This window comes from Hypanus sabinus, chromosome 13 (genome assembly GCF_030144855.1).
Source record: "Hypanus sabinus isolate sHypSab1 chromosome 13, sHypSab1.hap1, whole genome shotgun sequence".
Classification (NCBI taxonomy): Eukaryota; Metazoa; Chordata; class Chondrichthyes; order Myliobatiformes; family Dasyatidae; genus Hypanus; species Hypanus sabinus.
The window spans coordinates 46,752,856-46,779,525 of record NC_082718.1 but is presented as its reverse complement, the minus strand read 5'-3'; the positions used below and the strand labels follow the sequence as shown (position 1 = coordinate 46,779,525).

Here is a 26,670-nt window from a genome sequence, read left to right as displayed (position 1 = left end):
ATAAATCAAAATACTTTATTTTCAATTTTTACTTATTGAGATAGAGCATAGAACAGGCCTTCCAGCCCTTCCAGCCCTGCTGCCCAGCAACCCCTGATTTAACCTAGCCTAATCATGAGACAATTTACAATGACCAATTAACCTACTCACTGGTGGACCTCTGGACTATGGCAGGACACTGGAGCACTCGCAGAAACCCACACAATCCATGGGGAGGATGTACAGACTCCTTACAGATGATGTCTGAATTCAACTCCGAACTCTGACGTTCTGAGCTCGAATCACGCCATGCTAACCACTACACTAACATGGCTCCCCATGGGCAATAGATAAAAACAAAAACAAAACGTGAATACTGTCAAACCTATTTTTAAGGTTGCAAAAATTGTCCTTAGGCTTGTTACATCTTAACTCCCGCTATTTTTCAGACTTCCAGCCTAGGATTTTTTAAGCTACTCATCAGAAGTAGCTGTCGGTGGAGAAATTTGTATTCACACAGCTTTAAATGAATAAGAGGGAGCATCACTGAAACTGGAAATACTTCAGACAAGGCTAGACAGACTGGAATCATCACAGAGGATAATATTTCTCCTAAGTGAAGGGTTGAGAACAAGGGGTCACCATCTCAGAATCAGTTAAGACATTTAACTAAGCTGAAGATAATAGCAACATGTGAATATGCAATGAAAAACAAATCAAAGGTATTTCCCAGGCGGACTCCAGGCATAAACTATTCAAACAATAACACTGGGTCACCAATGACTTTTGATTTCCTGTAAACTATGTCTTCATCTCTGTGACGTGCATCGATACTGTGAAGCAGTGCAACAACAAATCCCTTCCTCTTGCTACACCTGCAGTAAAACCCCAGTGGAACGCTCTGATGTTATGTCACACTAGAAGGAAGCTACTAGAGTTTATAGTAATTGTGTACAGATTGTATAAACTGAGAAAATGATGAAAAGATCAGGTAATTCCTGCATTGAGACACTGACTGATAAATACTGTTTAAAATCTGCAGAAAGTTAAATAACTACTGACTTGTGTGACCATTACTTGTCCTTTGACCCAACTTCTAATTTGACAAAGCTTACTGTTCTGCAGGGATTGCTCACACTGTGATTCCTTTGACCATTTGTCCCTCCCCACAAATCCTCCCTCCCGGCTCTTACCCCTGCAAGCAGCCCAAAGCCACACTTGCCCATACATCTCCTCCATCACCTCCATTCAGGGCCCAAACAGTCCTGCCAGGTGAGGCACCATTTCACCTGCATATCTACTGGGGTCATCCATCTATTGTGGCCAGTGCTCCTGATATGGCTCCGTTGACCCACTGTAAATTGGGGGATGGCTTTGTGAAGCTCTAGCAACCTATCCGCCAGAAGTGGAACTTCCCGGTGGCCCAACATTTTAATTCCCATTCTCATTTCTGTTCCAAAATGTCGGTCCATGTGCCATGCTGAGTCTAACCCTCAGGGTGGAGGAGCGACACCCGATATTCCGTCTGGGTAGTCTCCAATCTGATGGCATGGTTATCAATTTCTCCTTCCTCCCTCCTCCTCCTCTCCTTCTATTCCTCCCTCTGGCCTCTTCTTCTCACCTGACTATCACCTCCCCTGGGTCCCTTCCTCCTTCACTTTCTCCTAAGGTCCACTCTCCTCTCTTATCAGAGTCCTTCCCCTCCAGCTCTTCACCTTTCCTACCCACCAGTCTTTACTTGTCACCTTCAAGCTGTCTTTCTTCCCCTCCCCTCAACCTTTTTGTTCTGGCATCTTCCCCATTCCTTCCCAGTCCCGAAGAAGGGTCTCGGCCTGAAACTACAACTGCTTCTTCATTTCCATGGATGCTGCCTGAGCTGTTGAGCATTTATGTTGCTTTGGATTTCCAGCATCGGCAGAATTTTGTGTATTTAAGACATAGTTTTTTTGTTATCACGCAGATCACATTCAAAGGCAATAATAATAATTTCAAATACAATGGACAGACAGCAGCTATTGTTGTTGACTCAGAATCCTCAAGGCAACAATCACAAGCTTACTTCTGTTATTGACCCATGCAAAACGTTGGTTTAATTGATTCATCTTACGGCATAAGACGCGAGCCAATAAAACATGATCAAAAACTAAATAATTCAGAAAACTTACATGTTCGGATAAGTTTGAACTCTTTGAATCAACATCATACCTGAAACCAATAAAAGAAATATCAGTGGATTGCACCTGCCATCCATGGTGCATGAAATAAACCTGTTATAAAGACATCAGCTGATACCTTCCTTCAGGTATTCTCATACCTCAAATAATCTCAAAACTAAATTGATGCTGACAACTGTGTTATTAAATCCAATCCAAGTTTGACGGTTGGAAAGGAGTTTCACTAAGCCGATGTTATTCTGAACTCCAGTTATATTCTGTTTTTTCCTCCTCCACCCATTTCTTTATCTGTCTCTCCCTCCCCAATATGCTGCACAAAATAATGCTGTTTCGTTCACTGATAGCATTGCTCATGAATAGTACCAAGGCTGAGTTTCCTCTTTTGATTTCAGATACAAACACACTACTTGATGTTGAGAGTTGTCCGTTGATTTCAACTATTTCTTAAACTCATCATGTCACACTATGTATTTTTCAGACAATCTCTTCAGACTGCAATTAATCTACTTATAATCAAATTACCTTAAAAAAAAACAAAATTCCTTTGATTGTAGTATTCCCACACCAAATGCAGCAAGGACCTACCAACCACAAAGTGATCAGGCTCAGTCACAGGTGAAAATACAGCACAGTCCATAGTAGGCACACTATGGTATCAAATTCACCCAGTCTAAACTTGCAAAAAATTCTGAGGTGCTTTAATTGACCTTTCAAAAGCAGAAACAGGAAGATGACTTGTGAACTATGATCACAATTATGCTTGTGCTGGCTAAAAGTTACTTCCAAGCCATTTTTCTTTTCTTAAATCAGACATGCAAGGTCAGTTCATTCTACCCAATGAGCATTTTGTCCCCAACCCAACAAAGAAAGTGATGGTGAATTGTACTCTTGGGCCGTTGCAGGTCTCTGTGGTAACAGTGCTCCCACAGTACTATTAAATATTTCCTTTCAGAATTCAGGCTCACAGATGAAGGAATGGCCACATATTTGCACATCAAAATCAAGTGCAACCTGCTACCCTTGCTCTTCCTGGAGAGATGCAGCAAGACCAAAGGGACGACAGTAGCTATATTGCATTAGGAGTTCAAAAAGATTTGATTTATCACCTAAAATACTCGAAAACTTCTATAGATGTACCATGGAGAGCATACTGACAGGCTGCACCACTGTCTTTTTAATGTAGACCTTGGAGTTTGCATCACTGTCTGATATAGGGGTGGGGGGCGGGGTGCTACTGCACAGGACCGAAAGAAGCTAAGAAAGTTGCAAAATTAGTCAGCTCCATCTTGGGTACTAGCCTCCATAGTATCCAAGATATCTTCAAGGAACGGTGCCTCAGAAAGGCGGCAACTCATCTCCTTCTACCTTAGCCCATGAACTTATCAATCACCCCTGCTGTGGACACTTTCTGGAGGTCCAAGATCCGTATGCTCCACGACTGTTGGACTAAGTGTGTAAATGTAGGAGGGGACTATGTTGAAAAATAAATGTGCTAGGTTTTCTAAAATTGACTCCTTCTACCTTAGGCCACAAACTTAGCAATCACTCTCGTACATTACTTCCAATGACGTTACCCTACAGTAATGTCAATGAGTGGAGAAGAAACCATTCCTGGTGATTCTCCAGTCAGATAAAAAAGAAACAAGGTGAGGCTGTCCCACCAACTGGATGACAGTCTTTGCACTTTGGAGATTAGCACTGTCAATCATATCAAAAGCTCAAATCTGACCAGTAAAATCAAGAAGAGGTAAGATAAACTTGACACAAATTTCAGAGAACTGTGCTTGTGTTTGATCAGACTCCCTTTCAGTCTAGAGATCACTCAAAAGGGAGGTCACTCTCCCTTCTGAAGTCAGCTCCTTCCCTCTCCACATTGTCCCCAGGCTCATAATTCAACAACGTTCTTTCTTCAAAGCAACCGCCTCAACCCACATGGTAACAGATGACTTGTGAACATCACACTCTTTCCCACCCAAGATTATTATTACAATAGCAGCACTTTTGCTCCCAAAATTTTATATGGTTTATTGAAATTGCCTCTCATTCTCCTAACCTCTGGTGAGCGCATCACCAGTCTACTTAGCCAATACTAAAAATTCAACCTCAATTCAGGAATCATTCTGGTGATCCTTTGCTTCTCTGCTCTGTTTCAAGTATATCCTTCCTTAGGTGGGGAGACTAGACCTGTGAACAATATTCTATATGTGGACTCTCACAGGGGACATATTCAATTTCAGTTTGTTGACCTTTGTCTTTTATTGCAAGGAGATTTGAATACAATGTGACATTATCTTCCCAAATCGTTCATCATACTTACACAATAACTTTTAATTATTTATGTACAAGGACATACAACTCCTTCTATACATCTTCTCTGCTCTCTTTATTAAACTGAAGTACATACTTTACATTCTTCCACATTATAATCTATCTGCCAATTCCCTGCCCATCATTTAGCCTAACTGCAATCCCTCATTGATGATCCACCACAACTACTACAAACTGCACCACCAGCCAGCCTTGCGTCAATTATAAATCATCAGATAGTGCACATACAATTCAACACTGATCCCTACAGCACCCCATAGATGATAGCTCCCACAACCCAAAATCGACATGTTTACTCTGACTCTTTAAGTCTGAGTCTTTAATCCACACCATTAGTTTAACCCAAATCTCCTCTGTTCTAATTTGGTTTTGTGTCTCACTTTATTGGACTTTCAGAAGAGCTTCAATTGTAGTAGGTATGTTGAACAGGATCTTCCTCTCAAAGGTCCATGTTGGCTCTGTTCAATCCTGTTATTCTCCAAGTGCTGCTATCCTCCAAGTGCTTCCTTGTACATGAGCTTCCAGAAATTCCCCTACTATTGTTATCAGGTTAAACTGGTATGTAGTTTTTCATCTTCTCTCCTCCTTCTTAAAATAGTAGGATTACATTTTCTATCTTTCAAATGTCTGCAGAGTCCTTAAAGAAACATAAAATGTCAACCACAAGGCCATAGACCATAAGACAAAAGAGCAGAATTAGGCTATTTGGCCCATTAAGTCTGCTCCGTCATTCCATCATGGCTGATTTATTATCTGACTTGACCCCACTCTCCTGCCTTCTACCTTTGATGCCCTTACTAATCAAGAACCTATCAACCTCTGCTTTAAATATACCAGTAACTTGACCTCCACAGTCATCTGTGGCAATGAATTCCACAGATTTATCATCTTACAGCTAAAGAATTTTCTCCTCACATTTTTTTCTAAATGGGTGTCCCTCTTTTCTAAGGTTGCTCCCCTAGTCTTCGACTCCCACTCCCATTGTTGGAAACATCTTCTCCACATCCACTCTATCTAGGCCTTGCAATATTCCATATATTTCAATAAGATCTCCATTCTTATAAACTCCAATGAGTACAGACCCAGAGCCATCAAACACTCCTCATTCATTAATCCTTTCATCCCTGGAGTCATTCCCGTGAACTTCCTCTGGACCCTCTCCAAAACCAGCACATCTTGTCTAAGATAAGGGCCCAAAACTGCTCACAATACTCTAAATGCGATCCGACCAATGCCTTGCAAAACTTCAGCATTACATCTTTGCTTTTATAGTCTAGTCCTCTTGAAATGCAAGCATATTGCTCTTCCAGAAACATTTTAAGATTTTCTTTTTGTCCAGAGATTCTGCATTGATGCATCAACTCACGTTATCACCCCAGTATGGAAATTTCACTTCTCAAAAATCACTGGAACTCTTAATCCCACACCACCATCAGATCCCCTCTCAATCTCCTCAATTCCAGCGTGTACAAGCCCAATCTCTCCAATCTCTCTGCGTAAGACAGCCCTGCCATCCCAGGAATCAACCTAGTGAATCTACGCTGCACTTCCTCAATTGCCAGAATGTCCTTCCTTAAACCTGGAGACCAAAACTGTACACAATATTCGAAAGAGTTGATTAAAATGGACCCACCATTACATGGCCTTTCCTGAGTCCAAGGCATCAGTAGATGCAATCATTCCAATCCATTCAGTCTTAGATCCCTACTTAAGATAGAGCTTAGTCCAACCCTTTACCCAAACTCAAGCCCTGCAGCAAGGCCCTACTGAAGGAGGAGACAATGTCAGGGAAGCAGGCCTTCAAGCAGAACCAGATGCCCTAACTCCTAGAAACATAAAAAGACACCTTCAAGTGTTTGAGACATCCCAGAAAACAGCTGGAATTAATTAAATTCAGAAACAAAATCTGTAAAAATTATTAATGATTAATGTTTTAAACTAACCTTTAATTACTTTTACAGATTTTTTTTATTACAAATACTATTTCAACTAGCACATAAAGCCATGCTCAACAGTGCTTGCCTGTGTTTTTAACCTAGTAACAATCAACAGACTTTACTATGCACACAGATATGTATTTCACTCATTATTGAGGAAATAACAGGGACCCATCATAGTGGCATTTCCTTTGCCCTTATAAAATTGCTCACCTGTTCTTCTTCCCACAAGAGAAATTTGCAGGTGACAGCTCAAAAATGTTGTCTTTTATGAACAAGACTATCAACTAAAAGCACTACAAAGGCTTGCAAACTGAATAGTTTTATGATTCTGACAATGCCAGATTGCCATTGTTCTGAATATTCAAGATTGATGTGGTTATACGTTGTCCATTTTTCCAGGACACAAAAGAAAACATCACAGCAATTATGTAGAATGTGTGCATGGAATAAATATGCCCACAGATTTAATTACTGCAAATTTTCACACCACATTTTTACAAACAGAATGTATTCATTTTGAAGATAAACTCCTAAAAGACAATACTGTATATTCACTTGATAGCAAATCAATTGTGTAAAAAAAAGCAGAAGCTATTTTTAAACTATATTGTATTTAAGGCTAACTAAAATTAAACAAATGCAAAGCGTAATTCAGATCAAAATACTGTTCTGTTTTAAAAATAGATCAATCTGAAATTAATTCAAATCCAATAGTGTTCTGCTCCCCTAGTGTTAAATGCCACTTTTGCTCACTAGATGTGGTCTTGCCTAATGAGTTGGAAGGCCATGAGTTCAAAGCTAATGACGGATTCGCTCAAGAACTTCAATGCTCTTTTACCTAAGTTTTCTCTGGAGAATAATGTCTAGCTTGTTCAATCTAATATTAAAAAAACATTATAACCAGAAGATAAACAAGATATTTGTCCAACATCCTAGTCACTATTTGTCACTCAAATAATATCACAAATAAAAGCAAATCTTTTGGTGATTTATCTTGTTTGCCATTTATTAGGATCTTGCTGTGAGCAACTGGCTACTGCATCTTTCTGCTAACAATATTTACACTTCTAAAGAATGTGGGAAGGATGCTCTTCACAGTCATTTGTCAAGGACTACTTGCTAAAACTTGAGACTGCAAACCATATCTGCTGTGAGGCAATGTAAACTGTAGGTATAAGTATTAAATTATGAAACAAGAGTAAATACAAATCAAAACACACAACAGAAAACTGCTGGAGGACCTCAGCAGTTCAGGCAGATTCTGTGGAAATGAATACACAGTCGATGTTTTGGATTGAAACTCTTCCTCATAGAGCTAATGCCTGACAAACCTGTGGACTTCAATGTAAGCAATTAAAAAGAGCCAGGGAATCTACATACTTAGTTTGTTAAACTAAGTGGGCAGGTTAAGAAAAATATGAAAATTTATTCCTGAAGAATGACACTTAAAAGGCAATAAAAATTAAGCTATAATCAAGCAAAGCCCTGCAACAGTTCCAGACACCATATCCTTTAGGAGAATACAATGTTCAGGAGTGTAGTGTAATTTTTCAAAGAATTAAATTGCAAGGAGAGATTCCAGAAACTACAGGTTATATTTGCTAAAATTAGAATGTTACAAAAAGGTAATTAACAAAACTGTTACAAAAAGGACGTTCATGAACGCCGATTTGAGTTGGTGATGGCACCTGCAAGCAATGCAGCTGGGTCCAATCACTTTTGCATACAGCTCTGCCATTCTTTACTTCCTGAGGAGACTGAGGTCCTTTAACATCTGCCGGACGATGCTGAGGATGCTCTACGAGTCTGTGGTGGCCAGTGCTATCATGTTTGCTGTTGTGGGCTGGGGCAGCAGGCTGAGGGTAGCAGACACCAACAGAATCAACAAACTCATTCGTAAGGCCAGTGATGTTGTGGGGGTGGAACTGGACTCTCTGACGGTGGTGTCTGAAAAGAGGATGCTGTCCAAGTTGCATGCCATCTTGGACAATGTCTCCCATCCACTCCATAATGTTAGGCACAGGAGTACATTCAGCCAGAGACTCATTCCACCGAGATGCAACACTGAACGTCATAGGAAGTCATTCCTGCCTGTGGCCATCAAACTTTACAACTCCTCTCTCGGAGTGTCAGACACCCTGAGCCAATAGGCTGGTCCTGGACTAATTTCCACTTGGAATAATTTACTTATTATTATTTAATTACTTATTGTTTTATATTGCTATATTTCTACACTATTCTTGGTTGGTGCAACTGTAACAAAACCCAATTTCCCTCAGGATCAATAAAGTCTGTTTGTCTTTAACGTGCTAATCAAATTCCATTTTGAAATCCACAATAGCATCAGCTTCCACCATTCCATCTGATACTTCAATCCAGATGCTAACTATGGGACCAGTTTTCCTTTAAGTTCCCTTGGGTTACCTTTACCACTCTGCTTTATTGCACATTCTCTAATTTTCAACTCTTTTATGAAAGGAATGAGCTTCAATCTACTTGGTAGTCCCCACACTGTTTTAACCTTGAGCGCATCTCTTCTCAAAATTCTCTAGTCCAAAAAGAATACCAACTTCTCCAGCCTTTTTTTGAATACAACTCCCTCATCCCCATTCTCAACTATAACTTCCTCATCCCTATTCTCAAATATATCTCCCTTATCCCTATTCTTGTACATTTCTTCATCTCCTCTCAACAACTTTCACATCCTTCCAAAAGTGCTCAAAATTGAGGACAATATTATGATTATGGCCTAAACTCTATATCTATATCTAACTATATATCTATATATATATAAGCTTGTCTGTGCTTTTCTATTTGCCAGGAACTTGTATGTAGGGCCACATGGCATGAAAACAGACCCTTCATCACATCAAGTCCACAATTACTATCAAGCACTTGTATACATTAATTTTACTCACCCATTTTCTCATCATTTCCTCCCAGGTGCCACAACTTGCCTACAGACTGGGGGCAATTTCCAACAGCCATTTTTATCCTACTAACCCACACATCCATGGGATGTGGGAGGACAGTTACAAGGAGAACATACAAACTACACACAGATACTGAGAATCGAACCTAAGTAACCAGAACTGTGAGACAACAGGGCTCTACCAACTTTCCTTAAGAAATCTCAAACTACTATGCCCGCTTAAAATGTTTATCTAATATTTACCCAATGTGCCTGTGCTTGGACCCACTTTGGATCTGTAGTCTTTAGATTATATTACCTTTCTCTACTGTTTGCTGAAGAGCATTACATGGCACTTAAATTTCATCCATCTAACATTAACTTGTCCTACCAACCTGTGTTTTTTGATGAAATCTTTCGTTGAGCCCCAATGCACGTGAAGTTTAGAAAGCAAATCCAAAAATGAAATGTATTTATGAATAAGTATGTTTGTGATACAGATGAGTGACCAACAGGAAGCTGCTTTTTTTCAAGCATTGTCACAGAAAAGCAACATCTATCATCAGGGACCCCCACTGCCCAGGCCATGCTCTCTTCTCGCTGCCACCATCAGGCAGAAGGCACAGCAGCCTCAGACCTCACAACACCAAGTTCAGAAACAGTTATTACCCTTCAACCATCAAGCTCTTGAACTAAAGGGGATAACTTCACTCGATTTCACTTGCCCCAAAATTGAAATGTTCTCACAGCCTATGGACTCACTTTCAAAGACTCTTCATATCATATTCTCAACATTTATTGCATTTTATTATTATTATTTCTTTCTTTTTGTATTTGTACAGTGTGTTGTCTTTTGCACACTGGTTGAACGCCCAAGTTGGTGCCATCATTCATTGATTTTATTATGGTTATTATTCTATTATGGATCTATTGAGTATGCCCACAAGGTAGTGATGAGAAAGGAAAGGACGGGTCCTCAGGTTAGGGTACTAAACTGGAGCAGGACTAGTTTTATGAGAAATTAGGTAGGAACTAACAGAGATCAATTGGGCAAACAAGTTTAAAGGAAAAGGAATAAATGGGAAGTGGAACATATCAAGAATCCAGGAGCACCATATTTCTGCTGGGGTAGGGTAAACCTGACAAGTTCAGGAAAACTTGGTTGACAAGAGATATTGTGGCTCTGGTCAAGGAAAAAAAAACAGCAATACTTTGGGTTTAGAAGGCGAATCGCTTGATGTCTATAAAAAGTTTAAGAACTCACTTAAAGAACTGTTAAAGATGGCACTGGCAAGACACTGATGTTTTACCAGAGCAAACAAAATGACCAACTATTCTATTAATTATACTTTTTCTGGACTATGATCACTACAATCTACAGCCTGTAATTTCCCTTTGAGAGCTGCATCCTGAAGGACTAAGTGAACTGGACTCATGGGCCCGGAAGTGAAAAATGAACTGATACAGTATTTGGCCATTGCTGGAGCGGACTTGGGGCTAGATTGAAGTGTAGGGCCTGGGCCGGAGAATGAAGACTAACCAACGTTTGGCAGATTCAAGTGATGACCCAGATTAAAAAGATCATGCCATTGAGGCCGAGGGCAAAGGATGAGCCCATGAACATTACCTCACTACATTTTTCCCCTTTTTGAACTACTTATTTAATTTAACTAGATAAATATAGATCTTATTGCAATTCACAGTTTTGATTATGTATTGCAATGTACTGCTCATGCATAACCACAAATGCCAGTGATATTAAACTTGATTCTGATTCCTGTTTCTGACATCAAAGTAGGAGGTATTGTTGATAGTGAAGAAGGTTATTGAAGATTGACGGGGGATCTTAAGTTGGGAAAATGGGCTGAGGAGTGGCAAATTGATTTCACTACAGGTAAGTGTAAGTTAACACATTTTGGAGTGTCAAACCAGCATAGGACTTACATCACAAATGGTAGGGTAATAGAACAGAGGAGTACAAGTGATTAGTTTGTTGAAAGCAGTGCTACAGTTAGGGTGGCAAAAAAGGCATTTAGCATGTTAGTCTTCATCAGTTAGGGCACTGAGTATAGTGCCCTATGTTGCAGTTATACTAATTGTTGATGAGGCCACATTTAGAGTACTGCGCTCAGTTCTGTCACCACTACAGTAATGTCTTAGTTAAACTGGGAAGAATGCAGAGAAGATTTACAAGAAAGCTACCAGGATCAGAGGGAGTGGAGGCCAAGCTTGATCTGTATTCCATTGAATATGGGAGAATGAGCTGCGACCCGATTGAAATATTTACAATTATGAGAGGCATAGGCAAGATAGATGGTAACAGTCTCTTCCCCAAGGTAGAGCAGTCAAAAACAAAGGGGAAGAGATTTAGGGTAAAAGAGGTCAGACTTAAAGGGACTTGAGGGGCAAATTTTTCATGCAGAAAAGTGGTAAGTATGCAGAATGAGGAAGTGCTTGAGATAGGTAAAAAAAAAAGCATAATTTAAGAAGGACTTGGATAGGCACATACAGATGCAAGTCTTAGAGAGATATAGGCAGATGCCATGGTTGCATTGACTCATTGTGGGCCAAAGAGCTTGTATGTGCTGTATCGCTTTATGGCTTTCTAATATATCGAAGAATATAGGGAAAAGTTGGATATGAATTGCTGAGTAGATAACTCCACTTATAAATCTGCTTAAAAATAAACCAAAAGTGTCCTGCCACAAATTGAAGATGCTAGTGAGAAAATAGTCAGTTTTGCTGGCACTAGACTGAGCATGACTTCTTCATTTGTAATACACTCAGTTAATATTGTCACATGTGAAGCAACTTCAATACAAACACATTTGAATTTGATACCCTTGAGCTGATTGGCATTGCAAGGACAGAAAATAATGACATTAAATTATGAACACACAAGTTTAATTCATATTGTATAACTCAAGTACTTTCAATTAATTTAGTAATATATCTGCAAAGCTCACTAAACAAACAGCTTTTTAAATAGCAAAATGAAACAAGGTTAAGAGCTTCAATAAGAAATGCAATAGCTAGAAACTAGAAGATCAGAATTTACGTATTCCTTTATTTTACTGAAATCAAGTTTTTCCTACCTGGTAAATTTCCTAAAAGTGCGCTATAAATGTAAATGCTGACAATCCTCAAATTTTGACCTGCAACTACATTATAATTTCACATTTGTTGAAGTTAAAACAATCAACTTCATTTTGATTCATTTGGTTGGAAAAGCAAACTTTTTATAGTGAAATGAATATTAGTTTCTGGTTATTGATCTTCAAAACAAATGTACATACAAATCAAATCGAAGATTCTGGCGCTCTTCAAAGAAGTAATCCAGAATGAATTTTTTCACAAAGTCTGGATTCAAAGTATTGTCAATAGCTTCTGTTCTTCCATACTGTAAAAAAAATGCATGAAATAAGTGGTGCCATAAAATAACCAAGCACATGATTCATATGGCAAATGCATGACAAGTATCAAGTGGTAAAATCTGTACTTGTATAGAACTATGAATAAGCCCGCATACTGACTGCAAATTTCCAAATTTAAACTATATTTTTCATTTCATGAAATAGTAAAATTGCATTCCTGTAGTACAATTTGGTTTTACTGCCATAGATAAAGTTATACATTAAATACCAGAATACGCTAATTACAAAAGGTGTGGAGGTTAATTGAAAATTGGAGACTTAACTCAAAGTTATGCTTGATGTTAGGGAATTTAACAGAGATTTTAAAGCATTATCTCAGTAGTAACATGCGCACAAACCGGAATGGTAGAGTTTCAATGTTGTGGGCCTGAAATTACGTTAAATGTTTGTTTTCTTTATAAAAATACCTTGCATACTGCTAAATGTCAAATCTGACACAGTCCAAAGCAATTTACAACAATTTGGAATATAATCTTTCAGAAATCTGCAATAAAAATATTCCTTTCTATGATGAGCACTCCATGCAAAACTGCAATAATCACCATATTTATGAGGGTATCCGAACACCTGGCTGTAATTGAAATCTGTTAAATTCCCCAACATCAAGCTTAACTTTGAGTTAAGTCTTCAATTTTATAATTCTAAGAAACTTTAAAATTTATAGAATTGTTACATATGGATAAACAGATGTTAATGTTAAACAAATACAAAGCTTTTTGAAACATGCTAATTTTTATCCTTACTGCTAATAAAATGACCCAATTTTTGCAATCTCAAACAGCTGTGACAAGTACAGTTCATGTAAATTCTCAACAGTGATTAATTCAGTACTGGGCTGAGGGTAAACTATGGTGTTAGTGTCACAATTTCATACAAATTGTACCAAAAAGTTAAAAAAAATTAAGACCAATAAGATGTACAAGCAGGAAAAACAATCTCCTCTAGTTAGATAGCATCTACTAGTGTGCCTTTAACACTACAGTGTGAATTTTCCACAGTATTTCCACACATCATGATTACTAAGGCACTTTATTGTATATCACGGTTATTATGTTCATAAAGTAGTCCCGAGACAGTTGTGATTATGTGAGATAAATGTCTGGCAAGACATCATGGATAACTAGGCTATCCTTCCGCAGAGATTATTTACCTTTAATTAGTGTCTCAGCCAGACAATAGAACTTCCATAGAAATGTCATTCTAATGTCTTGCTCTCAGATGCACAAAACATGTTTGAACCTATGACTTGCAAGGACAGAGGTCTTGCTTTCTAGGAACTTTGAAGACAATAAGAAAACCCTCTGCCCTGAAACATTGTGTAAAGCACAGGATACTGTAGGTCTAATCTCATACACTTAGACACAGGCTGATTTCATTGGATTAACAGAAATTCCCACCCCAAAGATATGTGGGCAAAAACTCATTCTCTCTCAAATGATTCAAAACAACAATCACTTTTTTGGAGAAACATTTGGTATTAACTTGCTACAAAATAGGCAATACTGCCCTCTGAGGAATTACTCCTTAAGACTCAATCTGTTTACTATGGTAAATCAATTTAATGTTGTTTCAAGTAGTATAATCTACATTACCTCTCTCCATTCTTTGTTTCCAACACCTTGTAGGTACAAAACGCAAACTGAAAAAAATAGACCAGACAAATGCAAAGGTTAATTATACAATAAGCTACATCCCAAGCAACAAACTTTACAGCTACTGCACACAGTATAAGAAAATTATACAGCATTTGCTTGAAAATAAACCTTACTTGCAATAATTCTATCGACATGTCTTCTAATTACAACTATGCTTCATGATAAAAATGCACCATTTTCTGGACATAGAAATATATTGTGGCAAAATTCCTGCAAGGCATTTCATCTGACTTTTTTTCTTTATTTACAACCTTTTACACAACACATTTTCTGTGTATGTACCATTTTTGTAAATCAAGAAATCACAGGACTTTCAAAGAATTTTGTTATTGTAAAATTATCCACATTCCTTCAATTATGCAGATCCACATGGGAAATTTGAATGAGCAGTTAATAAGTACAGAAGAAACAGTGCAGGCCTTTAATTAATGGCTTAAAGAAAACTCTGCTAGAGAAATAAATATCTGCATTCCATACAGTAAAAGTATTCTGGTGCAGCTTTCTCTACATCAGTGAGATTTGATGTAGACTGGAGCACTGTTATCAAGCACTTTCATCCAGTCGCATCAAGCAAGACTTTCCGGTGGTCAACCATTTTGATTCCAATCCCATTCTGACACATTGGTCCATGGCTTCCTCTACTACCACAATAAGGCTATTCCCAGGTTGGAGGAACAACATCTCATATTCTGAGTAGCCTACAAACATGCCATAAACATCAATTTCCATAACATTTGGTAATTTCTTCCCCTCCCCTTTCTTTCTTTTCCATTTTGGTTCCCCACTTACCCCTTCACCTGCCTATTATTTCTTCCTGGAACCCCTTCTCCTACCCTTTCTTCCATGGTCCACTCTCCTCTCCTATCAAATTCCTGCTTTGGCATTTTCCTACCTAGCTTCTCACCATCCCCCCTGCAATACCTAACTACCTTCCCCCGGCTTCACCCATCAACTTCCAGCTTGTACCGACTTCCCTCTCCCCACCTTCCTGCCTCTTCTATTCCAGCCCTAATGAAGGATCTTAACTCAGAACACTGACTGTTTGTTCCTTCCCACCAATGCTGCCTGACCTGCTGGGTTCCTCAAGCATTTTGTGTGTGCCAATCTGAATTTCCATCATTTGAAGAACCACTTATGTTTATAATGGACTGCATGATGAGATTTGCAGAATTATGAAGATGAAATCTCCATGTTTTTGTGCACTATGTTGTAATTAAGATTAATGCCGTCTTTGCACTGTCTGCCATAAAACAGTAAACGTCATTTCATAAGACAGCAATGATAAACATAATTCTGATAGTACGCATTCCTGCTAACCTGTCTATCAATACAAATGAGATTGCTCTACAAACTAGTAACCAACTTTATAAGAACTAAAGAAGAGTCCCAGACCCAAATCATTAATTATTTTTCTTCCTATAGATCCTGCCTGACTTGTCGAGTGTTTGCAACATTTTGTGTTTTTAATATAGAGACAACTATTGTTTATTTTACTCTTCGATGAAACACATTCTACCTGTAGTCGATGAAAAAGTAGGCCGCTCTGAGCAGACAGAAACTAACAAGCTCCCATTATCACTACAGCAAGGCCCCCTGCCTTTTACACTGATATGAACTGCTGATTTCCCACCAAACCCATCTATACAATTCAGACATGAATACGATGACCACACCATCATTACCATCTTCAAGGGATTGCACACTTAAAATTCTGTCTGAGTGAAACTGTGTCACATCTTTAAAGAGCTATCTATACTGGGGAGCAAGAAATGGTAAGCTCACTGATTTATGTAGTTTTACCCAAGTTTTCTCATCTGTCAATCCACACCCTGTAACGTTCGATCTAAAAAAGTCTGTAAGCTGCAGCTTTCTGCCACTGTTTTTAGCCTGACCACATATTCAAACATTCCCACTTGACCCAGGCTATAAATCTTGGACACTTATTAATGTCTCATATGTCTCCAGCCTTACCAGCAGCAACAGTATCACCCTTCCTTTTTGAGTTTTGAGTTGCAGTGTCCATAAATGGGATCTTGCCATTTGCGATCAGTAGCATTTCCACTTATGGCTTATGCAGGCTAAATAGCCACAAATGGCTCTTCAACTCACTAATGTATCTATCACATCTACTGTCTGATTTTATCACCAAGCAAATGAGAGAACCCCATTCTTTGATGAAGGATCTCAGACCCAAATTGTCAACCTGCTTCTCTTTCCACAGACACTGCATGACCTGCCTAATATTTACAAAATAATTTATTTTCGCTTCACATTTCTAGCTTGTTCTTTTCCTTTCAAACCACATTCTTGCTTACTGCTCTGCTACAATGAGCACTGCCATAAGAAAGTAGCATCCGCCATCAAGGACTCCTATCATCCAGATCATCATCTCCTCAGTCTCACTGTTGCCATCAGGATTTGGCAGCCTTATGACACATACTATCAGCTTCAGGAACAGTTCTTACTCCTCAACCATCAGGCTCCTGAACCGGCGTGGATAACTTTACTCACCTCAACACTGAACTATTCCACAACCTATGGACTCACTTTCAAGGACTCTACAACTGTTGATCTCGGTATTATTTATTTACTTTTTCTATTTGTACAGTTTGTTCTCTTTTGCACTTTGGTTGTTTGCCAGTCTTTGTGTGTAGCTTTTCAACGTTTCTTTTATACTTCGTTGTTTTACTGTGAAAGTCTGCAAGAAAAGGAATCTCAGTGTAGTGTATGGTGACATCTACGTACTTCGATAATAAATTTAGTTTGAATTTTGTTACTTCCCCAAGGAGAAACATTGTAAACCCAATGCTGATGTGGAGCTTCCTCTATTGAAGACAATGATTTTCAATTAAACAATGCATCAGTTGTACTACATATTATAAACTCACATCTTGAAGATCAGCTTGTATTTTTAAACTTAAATTGAAGATAAACTCATATGGTTAAGGGAAGAGAAGGGATTCTGGTGACCAGGGTACATAGAGTCAATAAATGGTGGTCAGGCAGATACAGATTGTGAGCTGGAGACCTGTAATCACCGGTTCAGAATCAGATTATTTATTGAGATACAATGCAGAATAGGCCCTTCTGGTCCCTCGAGCCACTCTGCCCCCCAATTCCCCAAATTAAACCTAGCCTAATCATGGAATAATTTACAAAGACCAATCAACCTACCAACTGGTAGATCTTTGGCATGTGGGATTAAAGCAGAGCACCTGGACGAACCCCACACAGTCACAGGGAGAAAGTATAAACTCCTTACAGGCAGCGGCGGGAATGAAGGGAAATGAGTTGTTTTGCAGCAGTATCTCTAAATCATAAAAGAATAATTAATACACAGGAGAAATAAGGTAGTGGTCCTGATGGTAGAGGGGAAGAAGATGCTCTTGAGATAGTGGGGGTGGGGGGGAGTGCTTCATTTAGGATGGGATCCAATGGATGGGCTTCATAGCCAGGGAAAATTAAGAAACAGTGACTGTGAGAAGTTGAAAGACTGGGCAAGGTTATGTGTTTGAAGAGGTAACTAATGGTGGCTGGGGTAAACAGACTAAAGAGAGTCCAGCACAACTGGGCCAGAGCAAGACCCACTTTACAGTGCAGTGCTGAAGGACTATAAATACAGACACCACAGAACCCTGCCATCAACCTTCAGTGTCTGATGTTCCAAAGAAGCATGGCCAATCCAGAAAATGAATAAATAATGCCAGCAAATGCAGTTCATGACAAGAGATTACATTAGTTAAATGTCTGCAGTGGCATGAAGCAACCCAGATGTCAATGCAATCTGCTTTCCATTCTAAAGAACATCCATTTTTATATGCATGACAACATAATATTCACTTTGTCAGGAATTAAATATGCCATGTTTATATCTTAACCTTTCAAAAAAAAAAGCTCAGGAACGTTGTTGAATGAATTTGCAACACCAATAAACATATCAACTTTCCATCAACAATCTATGTTTCCTTTTCTAACAGTCAACAAAGAGCCCACGGTTAAAAATGATTGCTGTTCTCTCATATACACAAGGCAAATTCCAGTCCCGCCTGCAGGAAGTGCTTTGACCAAGATATTTAAAACAAACCTATTCACAATGTTTCACAAACTGGAGAAACTTGTTCTTTAGGTAAGGAGGATTGTTCAAAAGTTGCTCAGGACACACAGCTGTGAGTAAAATCTCTGAGCACGTGGTGCAAAGGAAACTCAGCAACTAAAGGGCTGAGTTTTCGAGAAAGGCTGATAGTCCAATGGGAAGAAACTCGTGAAGGTACCACAACTAGTTGAAACATCTGATATAGAACAATCCAGTACTGTACAGGCCCTTCGGCCCACAACATTGTGCTGATTTTAACCTTATCCAAGATCCATCCAATCCTTCGCTACACAGACCTCCACTTTGTTATCATCCATGTGCCTAAGAGTCTCTTAAATGTCTCTTATTTATCCATGTCCACAGCCAACCATGGCAAAGCATTCCACACACCCACCACCATCTGTATAACAAAAACATACCTCTGACGTCATCCCTATACTTTCCTAAAATCACCTTAAAATTATGTCCCCTTGCATTAACCACCTCCACCCTGGGGAAATGTCCACTCGATCAATGCCTCTTATCATCTTGCTTACTTCCATCAAGTCACCTCTCATCTTCCTCTGCTCCAAAGGCAAAAGCCCCAGCCCACTCAACTTATCCTCATGAGACATGCTCACTAAACCAGTCAGCATTCTGTTCAATCTCTTCTGCACCCTCTGTAAAGCTTCCACATCCTTCCTATAACGAGGTAACTAGAACCAAACATAATATTCCAAGTGTCATCAAAAGAGAAGTTTATAGAACTGCAACATTAACTTGCGGCTGTTGAACTTATTTCAGTGACTAGTGAAGGCCAACACACCATACACCACTTGAGCGACAATTCTAAGGAATCTGGATTTTGAGCCTTAGATCCCTCTGTTCCTCCACACTGCTAAAAATCCTGCCATTAACCCTGTATTCTGCCTTCAAATTTGAAATTTCTAAATTGAATCACACACTTTCCTGGGTTGAACTCCATCTGCCATTTCTCAGCCCAGCTCTACATCCTGACTGTATCCTATTGTAACCTACAACACCATTCTACAGTTTGCACACCACCAACCTTCATGTAATCTGCAAACTTACTAACGCACCCCTCAATTTCTTCATCCAAGTCATTTATAAAAATCACAGAGAGCATGAGTCCCAGAACTGATCCCTTTGGAACACCACTGGTCATTGATCTCCAGGCAGAATACATTCTATCTACAACCACTCTTTGTCTTCTATGGGCAAGCCAATTCTGAACCCACACAGCCAAGTTTCTGTGGATATAATTTCTCCTGACTTACTGATGAGCCTACCATGGGGAACCTTATCAAATGCCTTACTAAAATCCATATAAATCACATTCAATACTCCATCTTCATCAATGTGCTTTGTCACATTCTTGAAGAATCTTGAGGCATGACGTGCCCCTCATAAAACCATATCAACTATCCCTAAATCAGATTATGTTTCTCCAAATTCTCATCAATTCTGTCTCTAAATCTTCTTCAATAATTTACCCACAACTGAAGCAAAACTCACTGGTCTATAACTCCCAGGGTTATCCCTACTGAACAATTCCCACCCTTCTATCATCTGGTACTTCTCCTGTGACAGGAGAGGACACAAATGTCACACCCAATGGCACAGAAATCTCTTCTCTCGCTTCCCATAGTAACCTGGGATGTGACCCGTCTGGCCCAGGGTTGTATCTATCTTAATGTTTTTCAAAAGTTCCAGAACATCCTCTTCCTTAACTTTGATATGTTCTAGCATACTAGCCTGCTTTACCCTGCAGATCCATTTGTCAAAGTCCTTCAAATTTGAACTTCTAAATTGAATCACATCACTTTCCCATCTCCTCCGACTCTAAGCATGTGTTTTCTCTTCCATCTCCAATCTGTCCTAAACCCCACCCTAGTCATCCTCCTATTCTTCACACATGTATAGAATGCCTTGAGATTTTCCTTAATACTATTCGCCAAGGCCTTCTCATACCCCCTTCTAGCTCTTCTAAGTCCATTTTTCAGCTCCTTCCTGACTATCTTGTCATTCTCTATAGCCTCATCTGATCCTTGCTTCCAAAAGCTTCTTTCTTCCTCTTGACTAGATGTTCCACATTTCTCACATGGCTCCTTCACTCTACCATCCTTTCCTGCCTCAAATATATCCGGACCACATACTTCCTAAACAACCCCCTCATTTCCATTATGCATTTCCCAATTTACGCTAAGTTTCTGCTAAATACCATTATAATTCCCCCTCCTCTAATTATTTTCCAAAATATCTGCTCCTATCCATGTCCAAAGCTATGGTAAAGATCAGGAAGTAGTGGTCACTGCCTCCAAAATGTCATCTAACCTGATTCACTACTGAGCACGAGATCAGGTTGGCCTGCCACATATTGTGTCAGGCATTCGTCCTGGACATACCTAACAAATTCCAGCACATTTAAATCTTTTGCTTGGAGGTACAATCACTATTAGGGAAGTTGGAGTCACCCATGACAACAACCCTGTTATTTGGCACTTCCCAAAATATGCCTCCTGAACTGTTCTTCAGTGTCTCTGTTAGTTTTGGAGGGGATGGAGGTGTCCATAGAATACTCTCAATAGAGAGATTGCTCACTTCCTGTTGCTGACTTCCACCCAACCAAAGGCAATATATGATCCCTTCATGATATCCTCCCTTTATATAGATGTGATCATATCCATGCTACTCCCCCACTTCTTTTACCTCCCTCTCTGACCCTTTCGAAACATCTAAACCCTAGAACATCCAGCAGCCATTCCTGCCTTTATGACAGCAGAGTTTCTGTAATATTATAGTTCCTTGAAATGGCCCATGCACAAGGCTCATGACCTTAATTCCTGATATTTCTCCCATTAAAATAGATGCACTTTAACCTATCCCACTGACTGCAATTTTGCCTTCTCAACTGCCTGTTCTTTCTCACAGTCTCTCTACATGTGGCATCTGGCTGTATACCAACCGCTTCATCCTCTGACCTACCCCTCTGGTTCCTATCCCCCTGCCAAACTCACTTAAGCTCTTTCCAAATGCTCAAGCACACCTGTCCACAAAGATGTTGGTCCCCCTCGAGTTCAGATGTAAACTGATCTTTTTGTGATGTCATACCTTCCCAGAGGAGATCCCAATGATCCACAATTCTGAAATGCTACCCCCTACACCAGTTCCTCAGCCATACGTTCACCTGCCAAACAAATAATCCTAATCTCACTCTACTGGGACATGGTACAGGCAGCAGTCCAGAGTTTACTAACCAGCTGCAGAAAGGGAGGACATTGTACCAATATGTACTACCACTTCTGCCTTTTCACTCTCCTCCTTTCGTATGCTGTGAACCCCATCTGATAGGTTCCTGACCCTGGTACCTGGGAGGCAACATGACACCCTAGAGTCTCTTTAATACCCACGGAATCTCCTGTCTGCTCCCCTAATTACTGGATCCCCAACCACCACAGCCCTCTTCTCCCCACTTCCCTTGTGAGCCACAGAGTCAGCTTCCATGCCAGAGACATGGTTGTTGCAGCTTTCCTTTGTAAGTCATTCATTCAGTAGTATCTAATTGTTATTGGGGGCCACAGTGGTGCTCTGTATTCATTATCTGCCTACTCCCTTGCTCTCTCCTGACAGTCACCAAGGTTCTTGCCTCCTGCAACTTCAATGTGACTACCTCCCTGTACCATAGAACCATAGAACACTGGAGCACAGTACAGGCCCTTCAGCCCTCCTTGTTGTGCCGACCCATATAATCGTTAAAAAAGTACTAAACCCACACTACCCCATAACCTTCCATTTTTCTTTCATCCATGTGTCTGTCCAAGAAGCTCTTAAATACCCCTAATGTTTTAGCCTCCACCACCATCCCTGGCAAGTCATTCCAGGCACTCACAACCCTCTGTGTAAAAAACTTACCCCTGATGTCTCCCCTAAACTTCCCTCCCTTAATTTTGAACATATGCCCTCTGGTGTTTGCTATTGGTGCCCTGGGAGACAGATACTGACTATCCACCCTTTCTATGCCTCTCATAATCTTGTAGACCTCTATCAAGTCCCCTCTCATTCTTCTATGCTCCAAAGAATAAAGTCTCAGCTCTGCTAATCTTGCTTCATATGACTTGTTCTCCAAACCAGGCAACATCCTGGTAAATGTCCTCTGCACCCTCTTCATAGCTTCCACATCCTTCCTATAACGATGTGACCAGAATTGAACACAATACTCTAAGTGCGGTCTCAACAGAGATTTGTAGAGTTGCAACATGACCTCTCTTGAACTCAATCCCCCTGTTAATGAAGCCTAGCATCCCATAGGCCTTCTTAACTACCTTATCAACCTGTGCAGTGACCGTGAGGGATGTATGGATGTATGTATGTCCTTTGTTCATCCACACTATTATTGACCATTAATCCTGTACTCAGTCTTCTGGTTTGTCCTTCCAAAATGTATCACCTCACACTTGTCCAGATTGAACTTCATCTGCCATTTTTCTGCCCAACTCTGCAGCCTGTCTATATCCTCTTGTAACCTACAGCTCCATCCACAACTCCTCCAATCTTCGTGTCATCCGCAAACTTACTCACCCATCCTTCTACCTCTACATCCAGGTCATTTATAAAAATCACAAATAGCAGGGGTCCCAGGACAGATCCCTGCGGCACTCCACTCATCACCAGCCTCCAGGTAGAATACTTTCTTTCCACAACTACCCTCTGCTTTCTTCCTTTAAGCCAATTTTTTATCCAAACAGCCAAGGTTCCACTTATCCCATGCCTCATGACTTTCTGGTTAAGTCTCTCATGAGGGACCTTGACAAATGCTTTGCTAAAGTCCATGTAGACCACATCCACTGCCCTACCCTCATCAATTTCTTTTGTTAACTTTTCAAAAAACGCTATCAGGCTCATGAGGCACAAAGCCATGTTGACTTTGTAGTTCCATAGTTCTTATCTGTCAGCTCCTGTATGAGTTAAAGATCATCCGACTGCAACTCCAGTTCCCTAATATGGTCTGTAAAGACTTGCATCTGGATACACTGATTGCAGACATAGCTATCAGTAAGATTGGGGGCCTCCCAGATCTCCTACATCTGGCATGAAGAACACACCGACTCAGGATCCATTCTCACGACTCTAGCTAAGCAAACACCTGAAGAACTCTAGCACTAACAGACAAAGAAAAAAACTTACCTTAGCCTTAACCTCTCCTCGCTGAAGCCCCTTGAGCCAAAGCCTCAGCACCTACAATGGTCACGCCACTTAAAACTAACCATTTTATTGGCCCTTGCCACGGGCCTAATAAACCGCAATACCTTAAGCCCAGCACAAAGTTCCAAAGCACCCTACTTGCTTTTTAGATCTTGTGCTCACTCACCACAGACAAGCAACTGTTCTAACTTTTACTTAAATATGTCTGACTTCTATTTAACTATTTTTGTTGAAAATTATATTTTGAACATTTTGACCTTTAATTACAGGGGAATGATGAATTGGCTGATGGAATTGTTCTGTAAAATTATTCATGTGGTCCACTGACTAGAATGAAAGAGCTGACAAGGCAAAATCAAATGAGAAAAGAGGACACTGAAATCTGTCATATGTAAAGATGAGGTAAGTGGTCAAAAATTGTGGAAATGATAAAAAGGATTTTAGATAGGCAACGATTGCAGCTCCATTTTTTAAAAAATAAGGTACATACATATAAAAAGGAAACATTGTACTTCCATGCTATACCAATCTGACTGCCCTAGTTCAAAATGAAAATAGCTCACAAAATATCAAAGGATGAAATACTGAGCTGTGTGCCATCTTTGGCAATCTAATTAAAGACTGTTTTTGCTATAAATTCTTTGCAAGCAATTGTGGTAACAAAAAAATTGAGCAAAATGCATCTATTTTATGAATTAAATGTTTGGAAGCACAAAGTAAACATGTTACTACTAATATGAACTAAATTTCACTTAAGTAGAAACAATAGTTCTTTAATTCTAGGAGGGTGTGGATTTTGTTTTTATCTTGAAAAATGAATTACCTTTTAGTTTTCTCCTAGCTCTTTTGTAGGCTACTCTCAAATAATCAAAGTAGTAATCTTTTCCAAAAGTAAGAATTTCTACAATAAGATCATTCTTAATCTGTTTATTTAATTGGATTAATTAAAACTCCAAAACATCCTACTTAGTTAATTTGTATAAAATCACCCTTACTGATTGAAATCTATTTAGCGTCAACTTGCATAAGAAAGATTATTCTTTCTGTTTAACTAACAAGTATAAATATCAAGTTAAGAATAGCCTTATTATTCAAGTTAAAATAGATGCTATAATATATGCACAAACAGTGGAAAGCTTGTAAAGAATGTGCAGAAGGCTTGGAATTCTGACAACGGGTTAGTCGCAGTTGAGTGTATTTTTACGAGACAGGAGACCTTTTAGCTGATTAAGTCACCTTGGCTGCCAATCAAACACTTAATTTCCTCCTTTTTATTCCTCTGCAGCCTACTCCCCTTCACGTGCCCACAAGCTCCCTTTTGATTTCATTTGCTACATTAATGAGTGATGTTCAGAAGGCCTTTGACAAGGTGCCACACTAAGGCTGCTTAACAAGCTAAAAGCCCATGGTATTACAGGAAAGATTCTAGCATGGTTGAAGCGGTGGCTAATTGGCAGGAGTTAGAGTGGGAATAAAGGCAGCCTTTTCTAGTTGGCTGTCAGTAACTAGTGGTGTTCCACAGGAGTCTGTATTGGGACCGATTCTTTTTCATGTTATATGTCAATTATTTTGGAGAATGCAATTGGTGGCTTTGTTGCAAAGTTTGCAAACGATGTGAAGATGGAGGGGCAGGTAGTTTTGAGGAAGTAGAGACTCTACAGAAGGACTTAGATTCGGAGAATAGACAAAGAAGTGACAGATGGAATACAGTGTCCAGTTATGAACTTTGGTAGAAGAAATGAAAGGGTTGACTATTTTCTAAATGGACAGAGAATACAAAAAAACTGAGGAGCAAAAGGACTTAGGAGTCTTTGTGCAGGATCCCTAAAGGTTAATTTGCAGATTGAGTCTGTGCTGAGGAAGACAAATGCAATGTTAGCATTCACTTCAAGAGGACTAGAATATAAAAGCAAAGATGTAATGCTGAGACTTGATAAAGCACTGGTGAGGCCTCACTTAAAGCAAGAGTATTGTGAGGAGTTTTGGGCCCCTTATCTTAGAAAGGATGTGCTGAAACTGGAGAGAGTTCAAAGGAGCTTCCCAAAAATGATTGCAGGATTGAATGGTTGGTCATATAAAGAACATTTGATGGCTCTGGACTTGTATTCACCAGAATTCAGAAGAATGAGGAGTGACCTCATAATTGAAACTTATTGACTGGTGAAAGGCCTTGATAGAGTGGATATTTCCACTGGTAGGAAAGTCTAAGACCAGAGGATACACCTCAAAATAGAGGGATGTCCTTTTAGAATGGAGATGAGGAGGAATTTTTTTAGCCAAAGAGTGGTGAATCTGTGCAATTCTTTCCCAGAGGCAGCTGTGGAGGTTGGCTTTAGGTACATTTAAGGCAGATGTTCATAGATTCTTGATTGGTCAGGGCATGAAGGGATCTGAGGAGAAGGCAGGAGACTGGGGTTGGGAGGAAAATTAGATCAGCCATGATGGAGCAGACTTAATGGGCCAAAAGGTCCAATTCTGTTACATCTTATGGTCTTACACCATCACCAATTCATTTACCAGTGTAATTTTGGGATATCAGGAACCCAAGTACCTGGTGAAAACAGACAGAGACAACAGCCACAGACAAGGTAGAAACTGGACCGCCCAAAGCTGCAAGGCAAAGGCATTAACTGTGCTTCTCTGTAGCTCATGCTGGTATAGACAGAACTTCACGTTTTCCACGGTTTCCGTAATTTGCATCTCCCACTGGCTGCTCTCCTTGTGCAACACTCCTTTATCTAACTAACCTGGCGAGCAAGCTGCCTGCTACAAGATCCGACTCGTTAACCAGACAAGGTTGTGGAAAAGTAGTTCAAGGGAACAACCAGACTGCCCTCGCCACCTGACCTCATTTTTGTATTATTACAAAACATTACCCAAGAATTTTATTCTCCTTTGCATACAGAGAAGTAAATATACTTTGCAGTTGTAATTCTTACATTTTAAAATAATTT

The 26,670-nt window shown here is 39.7% G+C and overlaps 1 protein-coding gene across 3 annotated transcripts in view; it reads right to left on the bottom strand.

Moving 5' to 3' along the window:
• LOC132403834 (copine-8) overlaps positions 1-26,670 on the bottom strand; it is a 336,023-nt gene that overhangs the window by 209,661 nt on the left and 99,692 nt on the right. For all 3 annotated transcript variants that reach the window (XR_009515366.1, XM_059987560.1, XM_059987561.1), the window contains 3 exons: positions 14,359-14,405; positions 12,629-12,732; positions 2,145-2,184 (listed from right to left, as the gene is read on the bottom strand). Coding sequence is in view for 2 of the 3 variants with exons in the window: in XM_059987560.1 (XP_059843543.1) it covers positions 2,145-2,184; positions 12,629-12,732; positions 14,359-14,405 (191 nt within the window). In the remaining variant the exon portion in view is untranslated. The remainder of the gene's footprint in view (positions 1-2,144; positions 2,185-12,628; positions 12,733-14,358; positions 14,406-26,670) is intronic.